The sequence below is a fragment of the Bactrocera neohumeralis genome, chromosome 4, assembly GCF_024586455.1.
Source record: "Bactrocera neohumeralis isolate Rockhampton chromosome 4, APGP_CSIRO_Bneo_wtdbg2-racon-allhic-juicebox.fasta_v2, whole genome shotgun sequence".
Taxonomy (NCBI): domain Eukaryota; kingdom Metazoa; phylum Arthropoda; class Insecta; order Diptera; family Tephritidae; genus Bactrocera; species Bactrocera neohumeralis.
In genome coordinates, this window is record NC_065921.1 from 82,981,833 (window position 1) to 83,000,192 (window position 18,360).

Consider the following 18,360-nt stretch of genomic DNA (forward strand, 5'->3'; position numbering starts at 1 on the left):
TAAAAGTTTCATTGAAATTAATAACTTGTTTCATGGCAGCAGCGCATGCGCGCACACAGCGTGTCGCCTTTGACGACATTACATACTTATACGCCGGCGGCGGCAGGTTGGCACAGTGGCGACATATTGAACGTCTGACTGCGTTATATTTTCGTTTAATTTTTTTTATTATTCGCTTTTTTTATTTTTCGTGTTTTTTTTTATTTTTCGTTTTTTTTTATTTTTCGTTTTTTTTTTTATTTTTCGTTTTTTTATATTTTTCGTTTCATTATTTTTTTTTACTTATTCATTTTATGTTTTATTTACTTCGATTAACGATTCATTTGTTGGTTACAACACATTCGTTGGCAAAAGTGCTGCTTTTTTGTTGTTTCCATTGGCACTTTACCGTATGAATTCGCGCATTAGCGATGCAAAACGCAAAAACGCACTTTGAACAACAACAAACGTACATTCATATACAAAAATACAATATACATATATTACATGTTCATACATGCAGGTTCATGTACGTGTGTTCGGTGCGACGCGGTTCGTTTGCCACTCAACGATCCCGAAGGTGTGGAAAATATTAAACGTATGCAGTGCACAAATATTTACATTCAATTGACGACAATAAAAGTAATATACTCTTATATATGCGTTTAAACTATTGCAACAATAGCAACAAATGTAGAAATTAATTCAGTTGGTGCACTGGAGAGTCGTTGATGCAGCCAGTGCACTATGCGCGTAGGTTAGGAAGCAGTGTGGTGCTATGCAGCGCTGCTGGTTGGTGCTAGGAAGGTGCAGGCATTCTTCAGAGTGCACTTGTGCAGTTCGGTGTTTGTGTATGTGTATCTTAACCGTTGCACTTTCGTACTTTTGGTTTTTTTTGGCGTGTTAGTTATGCATTCAACTGACTCAGGCGATGGTTAACTAACTGATTGACTGATGATTACAGATATACATAAGTACATATACATATACATATGTATATGTTTATGTATATGTATGTACATATACTGAGTACACAAATATATTTTGTAAATACTTATATATTAGGGTGGCTCAGAAACAAAAATAATATTTTTTCCATTTATGTGTTGAAAAATTGGTGGTTAGACAACTCAAAAAAATTCTAGCTAAGCAAGAGGCTTATAGTATTAGGGATCTGCACATTTGTCGGACCGTCGATATCGAACCACTATAGGATATACATATGTAGCTGCCATATAAACCGAACTAACGGAATAAAGTGCGAAAGTTTTTTTGTGAAGGGTTTCGGCGTAACTTGAACCGATTTAACTGAAATTTTTAGAGAGTCTTCTTTATCCTGAGTACCGTGTACAAATGTGAGACATCCGTCTGCCACCGGCGGACACAGTGAAATATCTCATCCTTGATAGCAAGCTTTCATGGAAGCCGAATATCGAAAAGAGAACAAAAAATGCATCAATTATCTTATACTGCTGTAGAGGAACCATTAGCAGAAGATGAGGTCTCTCACCGAAAGTGGTCCTCTGGCTCTACAATACCAAAGTCAAGCCCATAATATTCTAAGGAATTTTTATGTGGTACTTGCAAAGAAACCACATAGTGCCCGTAGATACCGGAAGGTGCATTGCTGCGAAAGTTGCTGTCAGACTCAGAGAATCTGGATTCCTTCAAGAACACGTGTCTGAACACTCGGAAATCCTTCATCCCACGATCCGATCACGATCCAAACCGAGCTCTGGCGGCTCCATCTCTGCCCATTAACGAACGAGGAAGTTATGGGTGGGAAGAAGCCATTGAAGCAGAGGGGCAGTGAGATTCTTTCTGGATGGGTCAAAGCTTGAGAGAAAGGCTGGTGGAGGGATTTACTATCAGAAGCTCTCAATCAACTCCAGCTTCAGACTTCCTGACTAATGTAGTGTTTTCTAAACCAAGGTTACATCATTAGCAGCAAATTTACAGCTCTGGAGTGCAGCTTGCTTCAGAGAAGATTAAGCGTTCGTTTTTATTTTTAGGTTAGAGTATACTATGTTGACTTAACTACTTTTGATGCTGGCGGATACTTCACAAATGTACCACATTCGTATATAATTACGAGTATAAATCAAATGCAGCGATTTTCGATAACACAAGCACACTGACTGTCTGTCTCCTCAGCGCAGACACACTCACACTTTAGCTTCACACCCACATATTTGCTCAGTACTGAAAAACGCAACACACACACTCATTTTGCTTTTCATCTGAGGTAGTTCTGAGGTAGTTGTAGCTTTAGCAATAACGTAAATCATCCGTAATTGTTTAAACATTCGTATTTGTAAAGAAATTAAGATTTATAAATAAACCGTATAATGTTTAATTAAGTGGCATATTTGGAGAAAATCATTACAAAGCTGTAACAAAGGAAAATCAGCGCGTAAATTTTCGTTTGAATTTTTCAACAATATATTTTTTTGTATAAATATGTGTGTACATGTGTATATTTGCGCGGCAGCCTTCAAAATTTGTTGGCATCAGACGTGACTAATGCAAAAACAAGCAACTTGCAAGTGATTTGAGATGCACACGAGTGATTTATTGGCGCACACGTGACAGTCTTGAGTATAAAACGCATATTCAACATGATTGTGTTTATATATGCATATGTATATTTGTTGTTGTTTTTTTTTATTAAATTGTTAAAAAAATGTCTATAGTCGCTGTACTTGACAGCTTAAGCAAAAAAGCTGACGCCGCCGCCGACGCCACTGTGACCGAAACGGATGCGGATACTGCTACACGTCACACATGCAAGCGCACTGTCACTGTTTTGGCAGCACTCATACGCAGCGCTGGACCTCATCAATCTTGGCGTTATGAATTTTGCACGCAACAGCATTGCGCTGTCATGCTGCCCTGTCACCCTCTCACCCTATGGGGCATAAACTTATAGCGGCGCTTCTATTTAAGCTTGTCTGTATTGCCTTGCTTGTTTGGCAAAAATTTCCACTACTGACATTTACACGACTTCTGCTTGTCGGTGTCACCACCACCCGCTGCCAAAAACGCGGAACCGTTGCAGCACTCCAATGTGCCACTTCAAAATCGGCACTTAAGTTCAGCTGTATTGGCGCTGTGTCGCTGTAGCGGCTGGTGCCTTGCGGCGACTTGTGCCACCTGCGCTCCAGCAGCCGCACTTCAGGCAGCTTTTGAGCTACCAACAGCCGCCCCGCGTACAACCTGCCTTTAATTGCTACTCGTATTTGTTTGTGTTCGCTTATAATTAAGACAAAACGCCAATGGCATTTACAAATCGCTCCATAACAACGCTTAAGTACATATTTATTTGGCGAACAACATATTTAATCGCATAATAAATATGGCCTTAAACAATTACTCAATCGTTTGTTATACAAACGCGCAGCCAATAAATTGTTACGTCTTTATTTGCGCTTATCTCATTCGGCTGTTGTACGTATGTAAATATTTTGGTTGGCTCTCGAGCTTGTTTAGCATCTTAAGCTTTGAGAAATATATGTAGTGCATTTGCCGGCGAAGCGAAAAAAATTAAAAAAATTATTATGTTTAGTAATTAGTTTTGACTGTTCTGTTGAACTTAGCTACAGATGACTTTTATTTTGCTAAGTTATATACAGTGTCTACCAATAGGGATGGCGGATAGTGTCCATTTCCACGACAGTCGGGTCTAAGTAACCGGAACGGACCCGGATTTTTAACCGGCCAAGGACTGTCAACTCGGTATCAAGCCTCAAAATTACTTCAAGAATGTTTTCTGTCGCTACAACAACAACAACAACACCAAATTTGTGTCAAATTTTGTCAGTGTGTTCAGTAAGGTTTGTCATTTCATCATGCTACCTTGCACTTTGGTACAACGCTTGGCAATTGTTCCAAATGATAACGCAAATTCACGTTCTCAGGTGGCTACTGTAAGAGCTCTTCGCGCAAAACACTGTCGAAACCAGAAGTAAAACCAATGTCAGTCTCGAAATCCAACGCAGAATAACTCCTGCCAACAGTTCCTACTTCGGACTGAATAGACAATTGAGAAGTAATGTGCTCCCTCGACGAACAAAGAGCAAACTCTGCACAGATGCATGGACGGTGACAATATCTGATGAGTTTGAGAAGTAATGTGCTCCCTCGATGAACAAAGACCAAACTCTGCAAATCACTCATCATCCCCGGCCCGATATGCGATACAGATGCATGGACGATGACAATATCTGATGAGTTTGAGAAGTAAAGCCCACTCTCGACGAACAAATACCAAATTCTACAAGTCACTCATCATCCCCGTTCTGCAGAGGCATGGACGAAGACAAGATCTGGTAAGTCGGCGTTACAAGTTTTCGAGGGAAAGGTTCTGCGGAAGATATGTGGTCCTTTGTGCAATGACAACGACGAATACCGCAGTCGATGAAACGATGAGCTGTACGAGATATGCGCCGACATGACATATTTAGTTCAACGAATAAAGAGACAGCGGCTTCGCTGGCTAGGTCATGTCATCTGAATGAATGGAAACACTCCAGTTCTGAGAGTATTCGATGCAGTACTCGCCGGGGGAAGCAGCGGAAGAGCTTGACCTCCACTCCGTTAGAAAGACTAGGTGGAGAAGGACCTGGCTACACTTGTAATCTCCAATAGGCGGCAAACACCGAACAGGAAGCATGACTGGAGCGCTGTTGGAAACTTTTCAACGTCGTACTGAACAGTTGTGTCTCTCTGCGATGACAACATGACGAATTTTCCGTGTGGATTTGGCTGCACATTCCTCTAAGATTGTGTTGGCACAAAAACTGAAACGGCCGCCTTAACGCCTCTGGGTTATTTTCTCTGGGTAAGACAAAGACTTACGCCAACCAACCAACAACGCTAGAGGTGCTCCAAGACAATATTCAGCGCAATCTCTGACCAAATAGAATAGTTTTCCATACAAGCACTTTATTTCGTTCGACCAGTTTGTATGGCAGCTGTAGCTTATAATAGTCTGATATCGTCGATTCCGACAAATGAGCAGCTTCTTGACGAGAAAAGAACGTTATCTCAAAAATCACTGAGTCACTTTCATATATACAGACGGAAATAGCTAAGTAGACTGAGCTTGTCACTTTGATCGTAAGTATATTTTACGCCAGAACACTGTTACAAATTTCATGGATAACTGAATATACGGTGTTCACAGTAAAAAGGTTAGAGAGCTGGTTAATAAGATTGGAGTCTTAAAGAAAGGCATAGATCATATCTTGGCGTATCAAAGCCAAGCCTTCGCATTTGATGAAGAAAATTTTTGCTTTGCCACGAAGATAACGCGCCGGGTCGCTCAGCTTGTATTCCGACACATAAAATGAAGGATTAAAACTAAGAACTAATCTTCTACCCAATAAAGAAGCAGAATGAGTTTCCTACCAGCATACGCCGGTTTTGGTTACTACTTCTTCCTTCACTTCCTTCACAAGTACAAAAAGTGGCTCGCTGACGAAAGATTTCACTTAACTGAGGGGCTGAAGATAGAAACAAACGATTATTTTGAAGGCCTTGAAACTACACACTATCGAAACATTAACGCAATGTTGGAGCATCGTTATTATAAGTGCTTAACACTAGATTGAGGTTAAGTTGAAGAATAAAAACAAATTTCCTTAAACAAATTGCCATTATTAAACCAAGGACTTGTCTGTTCTTCCAGTTAAACAGCAGTGACCTACACTTACACTCACAAATACAAATGTCACTTTAAATAAATAAATATTATTTTTCATGCTACACTTACACATCACACTTTCACTTATCCTGGCTTGTTGATGAACTGCACACTGATCAAGAAAAGTCCTTGAGATCAACTACTTGCGAGGTCACTTTCACTATAAACACTATAAATTATAGCGGTTTTTTTCATATATTTTATAAAGGCCTAAGCAACACGTTCTTATTTCACAACACTTCCCGTCACGATCATATCACAGCGCTAACTAAAATACTTAGTTCTTGATTACTAGAAGTTTCAAGTTGCAATATCAACGCACACACACATAAAAAAGGGAGAAACGTACTCTCAGTAGCGTATATACATATGTATGTATGTATGCCTGTATATATTAGCAATATATTTAAATATTTTAAGTACTTAGTAAGTACTGATTTGATTACTCGCTAGCGCTACCGCGGTTGTTGTCCGCAAATTAGACGTTCTAAATGCTCATTGCGGTGTTAAAGGTGCTCAAGAGCAATAATTAACACTGAAATTATACACATACATATGTATGTAGTGTATGTATTACAACCGCGTTTAATTAACAAATACATGCGCACGTGCGCTTTTTTTTACTTCAACTGTCTGTGTGTGTGTGATGTATTAAGCTTTGATTTCGTATAAAAATAGCATTTGTTGATGGATCGCACTTTTTAGATATTTAAATGTTATTTATACGCGTAATAAAATGTGACCTATGTTCCAGGAATATATACCTATGTAATGTGTGTATATATTACTTTTTTTCGAATATTTCTGAACGAAAAATTCTCGAAATTTTCGTATTTTCTGCCAAGTCATGCTGTCTAATGCATTTAAGCTGTTTGGCCATGTGAGTTCTTCATTTGTCGTGTCATGCTGGCAGCGTTGTGGATTGTTTAATATCAAGTTGGTTATAATTAAGTATTTAGTAAATCACCCACTCATTGAAGTAAGGGACTTTTTCAAAACAGAGAAAGCAAAAAAAAGGAAAACTCATGAGGGAGCAATTGGCTTCAAACAGCAGCAAGTGCTGTTTTTTGCTATATAGTTGCTCACGTTGACACTATACGAGGACATTTCGCCAAACAACCCGTTCTACAAACCCGAATTTTAAGTGAAATTTTGAAAAAATCGATTTTTTTTATATTCCGATTCTACATACATACAAAGACTTATCCGGTTCTTATCTGCTCAAAAATCGAATTTTGACAGGCCAAAAACGACCACATTTTTATAAAAAAAATTGTTTTTTTGTAATGTCGCCATTATGTTTATTTTTGATTTGATCGAAGAATATCTTCTAGCTTAACGAGATTTTTTTCCTAGAGGCCGAAATCACTGCAGCAGTGCAGGAGTGGAGGAGGAGCACTGTGAGATTTCGTATAAATCAATAAAACTGTAATTAATTTTTTCAAAAATTTCACTATGTATTCTTGAAAAATTGGCTAGGTTATGTCGTCCGAATGAATAAAAACATTCCAGCTCTGAAAGTATTCGACCCAGAACCCGCCGGGGGAAGCAGAGGAAGGGGAAGACCTCCACTCCGTTGAAAAGGCGAGGTGGAGAAGGACCTGGCTACACCTGGAATCTCCAATTGTCGCCAAACAGCGAAAAGGAAAACGACTGCCGTGCTGTTGTCAACTATAACCGAGTAAGCGGTGTCAAAAAAGAGACTTTAAATGAATGTCAAAAGCTTGTAAAAATTTTGGCTTTAAAAATATATACACACGCTTCAGCAAGAATTACAAAGATAAAATATGAATGTCAAAACGCTCAGTTGCCAGTGTGATCGTTTCCAAGAGTTGTATCTAAGTGGATCTGCAATAGAAGTTTCGATAATTTGGATCTCTCACGTTCGTTTCTGGACTGTCTAACAAAAATCGCTCGGTTCCTCACAAAGTTTAGGGAAGGCGATTGTAAATAAGGTTGTCTAACAAAAAATAGGTGAAGAGATAGTCTTTAACCCATTTCTTGGCTAGAGAATACTTTCGAAAATATTACATATCGAAGGATAAAAAATTGTTTGGGGGAAAAAAATTTGGGAGAAAAATATTTGGGAAATTATTCATTAAATTGTTTTTAAAATTTGGGATTTTTTTTTTTTTTGGGATTTGTTTTCTCTATTAAAAAATTGTCTAATAAAAAATAGGTGAACAGATAGTTTTACCCCATTTTTTGGGAAGAGCATACCTTCGAAAATATTACTTATCGAAGAGTAAAATAAATGTTTTGGGAAAAAAAATTGGGAAATTATTTTCCAAATTTGAGAAATTTTTTTTGTGGGATATTTTTTCTCTATTAAAAAATTGTCTAAAAAAAATTGATGAAGAAAAAGTTTTGAAAACGTTTTTGGAAAGAGAATACTTTCGAAAATATTACATATCGAAAGATAAAAAAATGTTCGGGGAATTTGGGGGAAAAATATTTGGGAAATTTGGCAATTTTTTTTTGGGTATTTTTCTGAGCGTAAAAATTTTGCTCCGTATATAGAAAATTTAATGTTTGTAGCCCAAGCACTTAAATTATTCGCCATTTGATCAATCAATTTAAAAACTTTTGAAATATGTACATTAGAGCGGGTCCATTTTTTTTTTACTTCAAAATCACGTATGCAGGAAATGTTCTATAAATTATTCTGAACTACTTTGCCTCAGAAACTATGCCTCTAAAGCTGTTATCGAGTCAGCGATTTTTAAGCCGAATCTAAATAATCGGTTGTCTGGGAGCTATGTGATATAGCTATCTGCTCTCGCTGAATCCGAGAAATGTTCAAAAGAATATCAAAATGAATCAGGGTATTAAATTTCAATTAGATATGTACATATGTCAAAAAGCGGCAAACAATTTTTATGATCTCAAAAAATTAAACAACATTTAAAAAATCACTGACTCGACACCGATTTTAGAGCCATAGTCTCTTACGCAGAGTTGTCTAGAATGAGCCGTAGAACATTTCCCGCATAAGCAGTTCCTTTTTTGGGCTCCCTGGAAATCGACCAGCTCTAATGTGCTCTAACAAACATATATTCACAAAAACTCTAATTTTTTTCAAAACAGAATGTGTTGTGAATCACACAAGAAAGAAGATCCGGGTTAAACTTGTCACAGCAGTTATTGTTACTACTTTATCTTGAATGCTTAGAGAAGCAAACATTTGTTTATCAGTAGTACATAGTTGTTTTTGCAATTATGACGTACGAAAACTTTTATGGAGTGTCACTTAGTAAATGATGAGGAGCATTTGTTGTTAATCGAGTCTAAGTTTATTGCTTTCTGGTTTCACAAAAATGAGGGGGAAAAATGATAATATTTAAACTAGAATTGTAGTAAATAAAACAAATATCTAGAAACTAAAGAAAAAACGCAAATTGTAATATTGAAAGCTGAAATTTTGAACTAATTATAGTCATTTAAATACAAAAAAAAAATATTTAAAAAAATTAAAAAAAAAAAATATTTAAAAAAAATTAAAAAAAAAATTTAAAAAAAAAATTAAAAAAAAAAAAAAAAAAAAAAAAAAAAAAAATAAAAAAAAAAAAAAAAATTAAAAAAAAAAAAATTAAAAAAAAAATTTAAAAAAAATTAAAAAATAATTAAAAAAAATTAAAAAAATTAAAAAAAAATTTAAAAAATCTTACTAAGTTCGTGAAAGAATTTAATATTTCGCAACAACTCTTTACAAAATTTTTCGAACTACTTTAAATAATTCGCCGCTGCATTTTTAACTTCAAGTGCCTTTTTTCCAATTTTTTTTCCAAAAAATACCACAAACAATTTGAAATAAAAAATAAAAGAAAAAAAATTGCCGACGTAAACAATTTTTTCATCAATCAAAAATAGCACTAATAGCACAGAGTTGACGCGAAAGGCGCTTGGCGCTGACTGGTACACGTTTTTTTTTCATTATAATTATTCTTTTATTTTTCAATTTTGCTTTTTTTACTCTTCAGCTTCAAGCATTTAATTTCTTAAATATTTTCGTTGTAGATTTTTTGCCACTTAAGTGTGCGCTTAGCAAAAAAAAAAAAAACAAAATATAAATATAAGCTTTTTGGACAACATTTTAGAGCGTTGCTCGGGGATGGCAACAACAAGCGACACCAAAAAGATTAATTGAAAAGAAACAGTTAGTTTCTGTAGAGGTTAAGAATAAGTTATGCATAGAAGTCAGAAGAAAAACAAAACAAGGTGGCACAAATACAAATGCGTAGATACAAATGAATGCTCATGCCTTGCCAGCGAGCGTCAGGTTTATCAGCCGACAAATCGAATGGTACAAAAATCAAGCGAATGCGCGTGTAAATAAAGTATATGGAAAACAGCTGTTTTTGAGCGCCACTTGAGGAGAGTTAAAGAGAAGTGTGTGTTTGCAGAGAGCGCGAGCGTTAAGGTATAGAGAGAGCAAGCATTAGGGGTCAGAGAGCAAGAGAGTGATAAAATTGCGAATTAAAAATACAACAGTGCGCGAACAAACGATCTTTGAGTACAGTTATGTTGTCGCTCCGCCTGCACTTTTATGCGCAGTTTGGTTGGTGTAATTTCAAGTCCTCGATAGTATAGTGGTCAGTATCCCCGCCTGTCACGCGGGAGACCGGGGTTCAATTCCCCGTCGGGGAGTCATAATAAGTAGTTTCTTACTTTTTTTTTAATTGAGTACTATTTTACTTTAATAATATATATTTTTTTTTAATTATATACGGATGTTTTTAAGAAATAATATATGAACTAATATAACATATGTAAAAATTTACGAATATTTTTTTATATATCAATTAATTATATGCAAATAGTGTATAGTATAGTAAATAAATAGTGGAACCCTAAGGTAGAAATTAGAATTATTATACGTTGGAATGTCGTTTTCTATTTTTTTTTTTTTTTTCAAACTATTAAATTCAATTAAAAAGAATGAGTTAGCAAAAGAGTAATGTTGACAACTTAATAAATATTTGATGCTTATCTATGCACGTAGTGTTTACTGTAATGATTTTGAGTGTCGATATAATGTATTTACAATTCCCAATACATATTTGTTCAAATAACGGGTGATCCAAGTAGAGTTACTTTTTCAATAGTTTTTTTTACAGATCACGCGTGTGTTGTGTCAAGTTGTTATGGTCCACATAATCAGCCTACTGAGCGTACAATTCGTAAGACCATCAACCATCTTGAGACTGGGCTCTTGAAAAGTTCTATGAAGATCCGACTTTTTCGAGCCAAATTTTGTTCAGCGAATAGACCACGTCCAGTACGCAGTAAAGACCTTCGATCTGCAAATGCGACATCGCTTCGTTCTATGGGCTCTTGAAAAGTTCCCAGAATAGCTGACGTTTTCGAGCCAAATTTTGTTCAGCGATGAGGCCCACTTCTGGCTCAATGGGTATGTAAACAAGTAAAATTGTCGCATTTGAGGCGAAGAGCGATCTGAAGAGATTCAAGAGGTGTCATTTCTTCCAGAAAAATGTGGGACGGTGGAAACATCGATACATATTTCTTTAAAAATGATATCAATGATTATGTAACCGTCAATGGCGACCGTTATAGCGCCAGGATAACCGTCTATTTGGTGCTCGAAATTGAAGCTGGTGATCTCGGCGACATTAAGTTTCAACAAGACGGCGTCACTTCTCACACATCGCATCAATCAATGGATTTATTTAGAGAACACTTCGGTGAATTTCACGATCTTGGCCACCAAAATCTTGTGATATCACACCGTTAGACCTTTTCCTGTGAGGATATGTAAAAAAGTCAATGCAGACAATCCCGCTTGGATTCAGGTCTTGGAGCTAAACATTACGCGTGTCATTCGTCAGTTACCAGTCGAAATGCTCGAACGAGTCAAAATTGGACTCAACGGATCGACCATCTGAGACGTAGCTGCGACCAAAATTTGGAATAGTTAATCTTCAAACCATTAATGCCAAAGAATGTGGTTTCGAATTAATAAAAAAAACCGTTAAATTTGAAGTTTCTGTGTTTTTCTTTAAGAAAGTAGGGAACCTCGCAAAATATTTCGAATAGTACAATTTGCTTTAGTTGGCATCACCGATATTTACAGTGAGATATGAAATCGAGTTTTTATGCCTAATCACTCAATTAGCGCGTAGACAATATCGTTATCACACTAAAATGTCTTATCAATACTCGTAGTTGTTGGTGTAAATTATTGCGAGCAATTATGAAATTGCAAAATATTGATTATTTTGTATTTACAAATAATTGAAGTGGTCGATGATTAGAAAATCGATAAAATATCTTCATCGGAAATAAAAACAAAAGGGTTTCCACCTGGTAATAATACTCGTATAAGAAAAAAATTATATATTCAAACTAAAAACCTTAATTTCAGTTGGACCGAAACTACATACCCTTCACAAATAGGAAATATTCCTTAAAATAACTTGTTATTTATCGGTCAATTTGTATGGCAGCTATATGCTATAGTGATCCGATCTTAACAATATTTTCGGAGATTACACCAACACTTTAGACAATACTTCATGCAAAATTTGGTCAAGATATCTCGTTAATTGAGAAACCTTTCCATACAAGCACTTGATTCCGATCGTACAATTTGTATGGCAGCTATATGCTATAGTGATCCGATCTGAACAAATTTATCGGAGATTACACCAAGGATATAGACAATGCTCCATGCCGAATTTGGTGAAGATATCTCGTCAATTGAGAAAGCTTTTCATACAAGCACTTCGTTCCGAACGTTCAATTTGTATGGCAGCTATATGCTATGGTGGTCCAAAATCGGCGGTTTTGACAAGTCAGTAGTTACTTGAAGAGAAAAGAACGTGTGGAAAATTTCAGCTCGATATCTCAAAAACTGAAGGACTAGTTCGCATATATAAAGACGGGCATGGCTAAATCGACTCGAGCTCGTCATGCTGATCATTTATAAAGGGTGATCCAGGCCTTAGAGCAAAACATTACGCGTGGCATTCGCCAGTTACCAGTCGAAATGCTCGAACGAGTCATCGAAAATAGGACTCCAACATTTGAAAAAGATAATACATTCAAAAAAATAAATGTCAAATAATGTTCTTTCGATTGATAATAAGTATTCCCCATTAAATTTGAAGTTTCTGGGTTTTTTCCTTCTAGCTTTGCAAACTTTGTGGCAAATTTAATATATTCTGTTTAGAGTATAAAAATTGGAAATTTCGACAATTTTTCCAAAAACAAGATTATTATTTAAAAAATCACACTTACGGCCATGTGCCCGAACGTCGACGACGTGTTGTTGCCGTAAAGTAATTACAGTTGGGATCGTCATCCAGCAGGCGCGACGACAAGCGTCCACCTGCCGCGCACCACTTGCGGCTCTTGTGTTGCACTTTAGGGTGGCCATTGTCCAGCAGATCATCATCGTCGAAATGCAAATTCAAATGCTGTAATTTGTCGGTGAGTTCAACACAATTGCCATTCAACACATCTGTGACACATTTACTACTGCTTTGAGCATTACGCTCCGGGCTGGAGCGTGTCAACGTGCTTAAACCACCGTCAAGCGTTTGTTGTGTTTGCTGTTGTTGTCGTTCACCACTTTGCTGCTGTGTTTTTGTTGACTTTTGCTGCTGTTTCTGCTTCTGCGCAGCGTTTCGTGAACGCGCTGTGGCTTTCGGCGCTGCTTGAAAACTATCCATACGCGCATGTTGTTGTTGTATGGTGTGATGATGATGATGATGATGATGCTGTTGATAGGCCGATAGGCAATTCGTGGTAGCGCCACCCCAGGCCAACTTGTAATTGAGCCGTTCCTCGAGGCGACTTTTGTGCAAAGTGGCCAGATCAATGTCCGACAGGCAGGTCATTGTGATTTGATAACGAATCGGCGGCTATTGTTGTTGATTTATTTGTATATATTTTGTATTATTTGTTGTTTTGTAACTTCTGTTATTGCTTGCACTTAAGCGCACATAAGTTTTTGTTTTGTATTTTTCAAATTGTTTACTTAATTTATTATTTATATATTTATTTTACACTGATATGTAATGTCGGTTGCGTTGGCACTTTAATGTTCCAATTAAATGCAATTTTATTAAATAGCAGTTACTTGCTTATACAATGTATTTGTTGTTGGGTCAATATGCACGTAGAAAATAAGCTAAATTACGATTTTATTTTAATTTATATTCATATACATACATATGTACATATTTTTTTATACATAGGTGGTACATATGTACATATATAAATATGTATGTATGTCGATTCTGTAAGTGCTCGTCTAGCTGCGTATTTTTTTCATTTATCGTGCATGTGAATACTGTCAGGTGGTTCTTATTTAGTAGTTGGCGGCATAGAATGATTTATGAGTGCGAAGTTGATTACTCTATCTCTATATAGTATAGTGCAAGTCATTTAATATTTAATAGACGGAAATTAGTTCCATATATTTTTATAGTAGATTGGAAGTGTACTTGTAAAAAAGGGAAAGGGAAAATGAGAGCTGACCTTTTGATTTTGGTCGGTTAGTTTGTATGGCAGATATATGCTATAGTAGTCCGATCTGAACCATTTCGTCGGAGATTGTAGCGTTACCTTGGACAATGCATCACGTCAAATTTTGTTAAGATATCTAATCAATTAAAATAGTTTTTCATACAAGGACTTAAATTTGATCGATCAGTTTGTATGGCAGCTATATGCTATAGTTGTACGAACTGAACAATTTCTTCAGAGATTGCATTATTACTTTAGAAAATGATCCTTGCCAAATTTCTTGAAGATATCTCATCAATTAAAAAAGTTTTCCATACAAGTATTTGATTTTGAGCGATCAGTTTGTATGGCAGCTATATGCTATAGTAGTCCGATCTGAACCAATTCGTCGGAGATTGTAGCGTTGTCTTGCCCAATAATATGTACGTAATTTCATGAAGTTACCTCAACAAACAAAAAAATGTTCCATACAAGGACTTAACTTTGGTCGACCAGTTTGTATGGGAGCTATAGGCCATAGTAGTCCGATCTGAACAATTTCTTCTGTGATTGCGTTATTACCTTAGAAAATTATCCTTGCGAAATTTCGTTAAGGTATCTCTTCAAATAAAAAGTTTTCCATATAAGAACTTTATTATGATCGAGCAGTTTGTATGACAGCTAAGAAAAATGGCTGTGCAACAGCGACCTTTTAGGAATGATGTTAATTTTCCACAATCTTTTTGAAAGTCAAAGCGGAAAATCGAAAAAATATGGCAATTCTCCAAAGTGCGAAACATATTTATTAATGCAAATCAACACAGCCAGATTTTGTGGCATGCAATAAATGCATTAAAGCATAGCTGTAAAATTTTCTACGAATAACAAACACATACAAGGCTAACAAAAACAAGAAAAATTAATAAAAAAAAAAAAAATAAACAAAATAAAAATTAATAAAAAAAATTAAAAAATTAAATAAATATTAATAAAAAAAATTAAAAATAAAAATAACAAAAAAGGAAAAAAAATATGAAAATTTAATTAAATAAAATTTAAAAAACAAAATAAAAAAATATAAAAAAAATAAATGGAATTATAATAAAATAAAAAAGGTTAAATTAGAATATAATAAAAAATATAAAAATTATAGTAAAATAAAAGACAAAGATAGGAAAAATTAATACACAAAATAATAATAAAATATGAAAAAAAATAATAATAATATAAAAAATAAAATAAAATAAGTATTAATATAAAAACTAAAAATAATATAAAAATATAAAAAAAAAAATTATAATGAAATAAAAAATATGAAAATTTATAAAAAATTAAAAAGCTTAAAATAATAAAATAATAACCAAAATAAATAAATACATTGAAAAACTAACTGCAAATAACCACAAAAAGCAGTTCATGCCGCCACCGCAGCAATGCTAAGCACAAAAATGAAAGTAAAAGCGTCAAAAAGAAAAATATGCATTATGAAACAGACAAAAAATAACAATAAAAAATAAATAAAAATTAAAAGAAACTTGAAATGCACATTATGTTGCATGCAACCACTGTGTATATGCACCATATACTCGTGCCACATTCCAGGCGACAATAAAACGACAACTGTAACAAGCGCAACAACAACGAGCACAACGACAACAATAGCAGCAACAGCAATATGAATGAAGACAACTGCAACAATAAGCAGCAACAGCTACATAAATGAACTGAGGCAACACAATTGTGTCACAGATGCCAACAGCTGCCACTAGTTGCAACGAGGAAGCCAAGAATTGAAAGTGAAAAATCATGTATGTGAGCATGTGTGTATGTGTGAGTGTATGCAATAAGTGGCGGCGTGCGAAAAAACTGCTCAGAAATAGCACATCGAGCAGAGCTTAGAGCAACAAGTGCAGTATAAATACATATGTGTATGTATATATTTAAGTATATGTATACAAAACAGTTATAAATATGTATTTACATTACAAAAATGTCAAAATTGCAAAAAACACTAAAGAAATTGTTAAATAATCCCATCAAGCGTGAACGCTCGACTTGGTCCGGGTAGAGCTTAGGCATTTTTATACACAAGAAAACAAAGGAAAAGAGAATGTGTGAAGATTTTATGTATGTTTACAACATGTATGAGACGAATGAAAGCGAATGTTTGTAATACATAACCTTGATCTGCTTAAACAGAAAAAAATAATAATAATAAAAAATGGACAACAAAAAGAAGAAAAAATTAAAAAAAAATATTAAAAAAAGTTAAAAAAAAATATTAAAAAAAAATATTAAAAAAAAAATATTAAAAAAAATTAAAATTAAAAAATAAAAAATAAATATAAAAAAATTCAAAAAATATATAAAAAAATCAAAAAAAAGTCCCAAAAAAATTCAACAAAAATGCCAATAACGCACCTTAAAAGTGTTAAGTAAGATTCATCACAAAATTTGTGGGGAAAACCTCAACCTGTAGCGAAAAAAATACAAACATTTCATGCTTATAGTATACATCTCATTAACTGCCAAAAGCGGAGTGGATGGCACGTGCGCGAAAAGGTCCCAAGGCGGTAATTGTGGTAACAGCAAGTAGCCACAATAAATATTTCTACATACACATATACATATGTATATGTATGTTTGTATGCATGCCAATTAAGATATCGATCAGCATTATAATGTATTAACGTAGTATCTAAGGCAATATGCACTCAAATATGCGAGCGGCAATAAATATTTCATTGTGTTAATGAAAGAAAAACACGAATAATTTGAACAAAATGCCAATGCGAAGTATGTCGCAGCAAAAATGACCACAAAACTGCAAAAGAAGAAAAATTTTGAGGTTAAAGTGAACACGTGAATAGTTTATTGAGGCTACGAAATCATTAAAACCAAGTTCAAGGGATGGTGTCACCAAAGGCGTCTATTAAAGTATTTTTTTTGTTGAATTATACATAATACGCTTTCGATTAATCGATTAAAATTTGTATCGTAAAAAACCATGATATATGATATTATCATTCGTTTAATGTACAGAAAGCTATAGAGCAGTGAATTCCATAAACTCTCATTTCGATTAATCGTTTACAATCAATATCGCAGTTAACTCTATAAATTTTTCTATCGATAAATCGATTAAAAACAATAAAGCAGTGATTTATAATTATGATGAAGTGAATATAATCGATAACGCAGTGTATTCAAAATACTACTCAAACGATTAATCGATTTATAATCGTTATCAAAATTTCGATAAATCGATTGAAGTCAATAAAGCAGTGATTTACGATACCTTCTCGCTGTTCCATGTGAATATAATCGATAACGCATTATATTAAAAATACCTTTCAAACGATTATTCGATTCATATCGATATCACAATTTCAATAAATCGATTAGAATCAATAAAGCAGTGATTTATGATCAGTTCTCGCTGGAGCACATGAATATATTCAAAATACTTCTCATGCGATCAATCGATTCATGTAGCTATTACAATTTTATCAAAAGGCTAATCGTTCGATAAATCGATTAATATTGGTATCGCAGTTTATTGCGTAGACTTATCGTTTATTAATCGATTATAATCAATATATAAGTGAATTATACACACTACTCTTTCGACTAATCGATTAAAATCAACGTCGTAGTGAGTTCTACAGAATTTCCCTTCGATTAGTAGACTGATATCAATAGAGTAATTAATTATATTTCCTTTTGATCAAAATTAAGTAGTTATTTCTATTAATTTCTCTTTCGATTATTATGAATTTTAAAAATATCTTTTTTTACAAATTGATTATTATGAACTTAATATTGAATTTTATCAAATGTTTTCTCGATTAGAATCAACATTGCAGTGAACTTCATAAGCTTTTCCTTCAAATAATCGATTAAAATCAATAAAGCAATGATTTAAATTGACCTATTTTTCGGGTCTAATGAGCTAAACTTAATACTGCAAAGAGTTCTATAGACGAATAATCAATTGCAACCGCATTGAATTTGATTCACTTTTCTTTCGATTAATCGATTAGAATCAATAAAGCAATGATTTTTTCTCTTTCAAATAATTGATTAAACTCAATTTTATAAACTACTTTCGATTAATCGATCCAAATCGATAAATAAATTATTGCTATTGACTTCTCTTGCGATTAATCGATGAAAATCATTAAAGCAATGACTTTTATCCAATACAG

General features: G+C 34.5%; 1 protein-coding gene and 1 non-coding gene across 9 annotated transcripts in view; one reads left to right on the forward strand and one right to left on the reverse strand.

Moving 5' to 3' along the window:
• LOC126757392 (NAD kinase) overlaps nt 1-18,360 on the reverse strand; it is a 51,225-nt gene that overhangs the window by 10,634 nt on the left and 22,231 nt on the right. Inside the window, exon 2 of one of the 8 annotated variants that reach the window (XM_050471270.1) lies at nt 12,941-13,835. The exons of 5 other annotated variants lie outside the window; for them this stretch is intronic. In XM_050471270.1, the coding sequence (XP_050327227.1) occupies nt 12,941-13,542 (602 nt within the window). In that variant the 5' untranslated portion in view covers nt 13,543-13,835. Of the gene's footprint in view, nt 1-5,752; nt 5,939-12,940; nt 13,836-18,360 lie in introns of those variants that run through there. 2 more of the 8 variants (XM_050471271.1, XM_050471277.1) reach the window with 2 other exon arrangements.
• On the forward strand, nt 10,259-10,330 carry Trnad-guc (transfer RNA aspartic acid (anticodon GUC)). Its single transcript has one exon. It is a non-coding gene; the product is annotated as a tRNA-Asp (tRNA).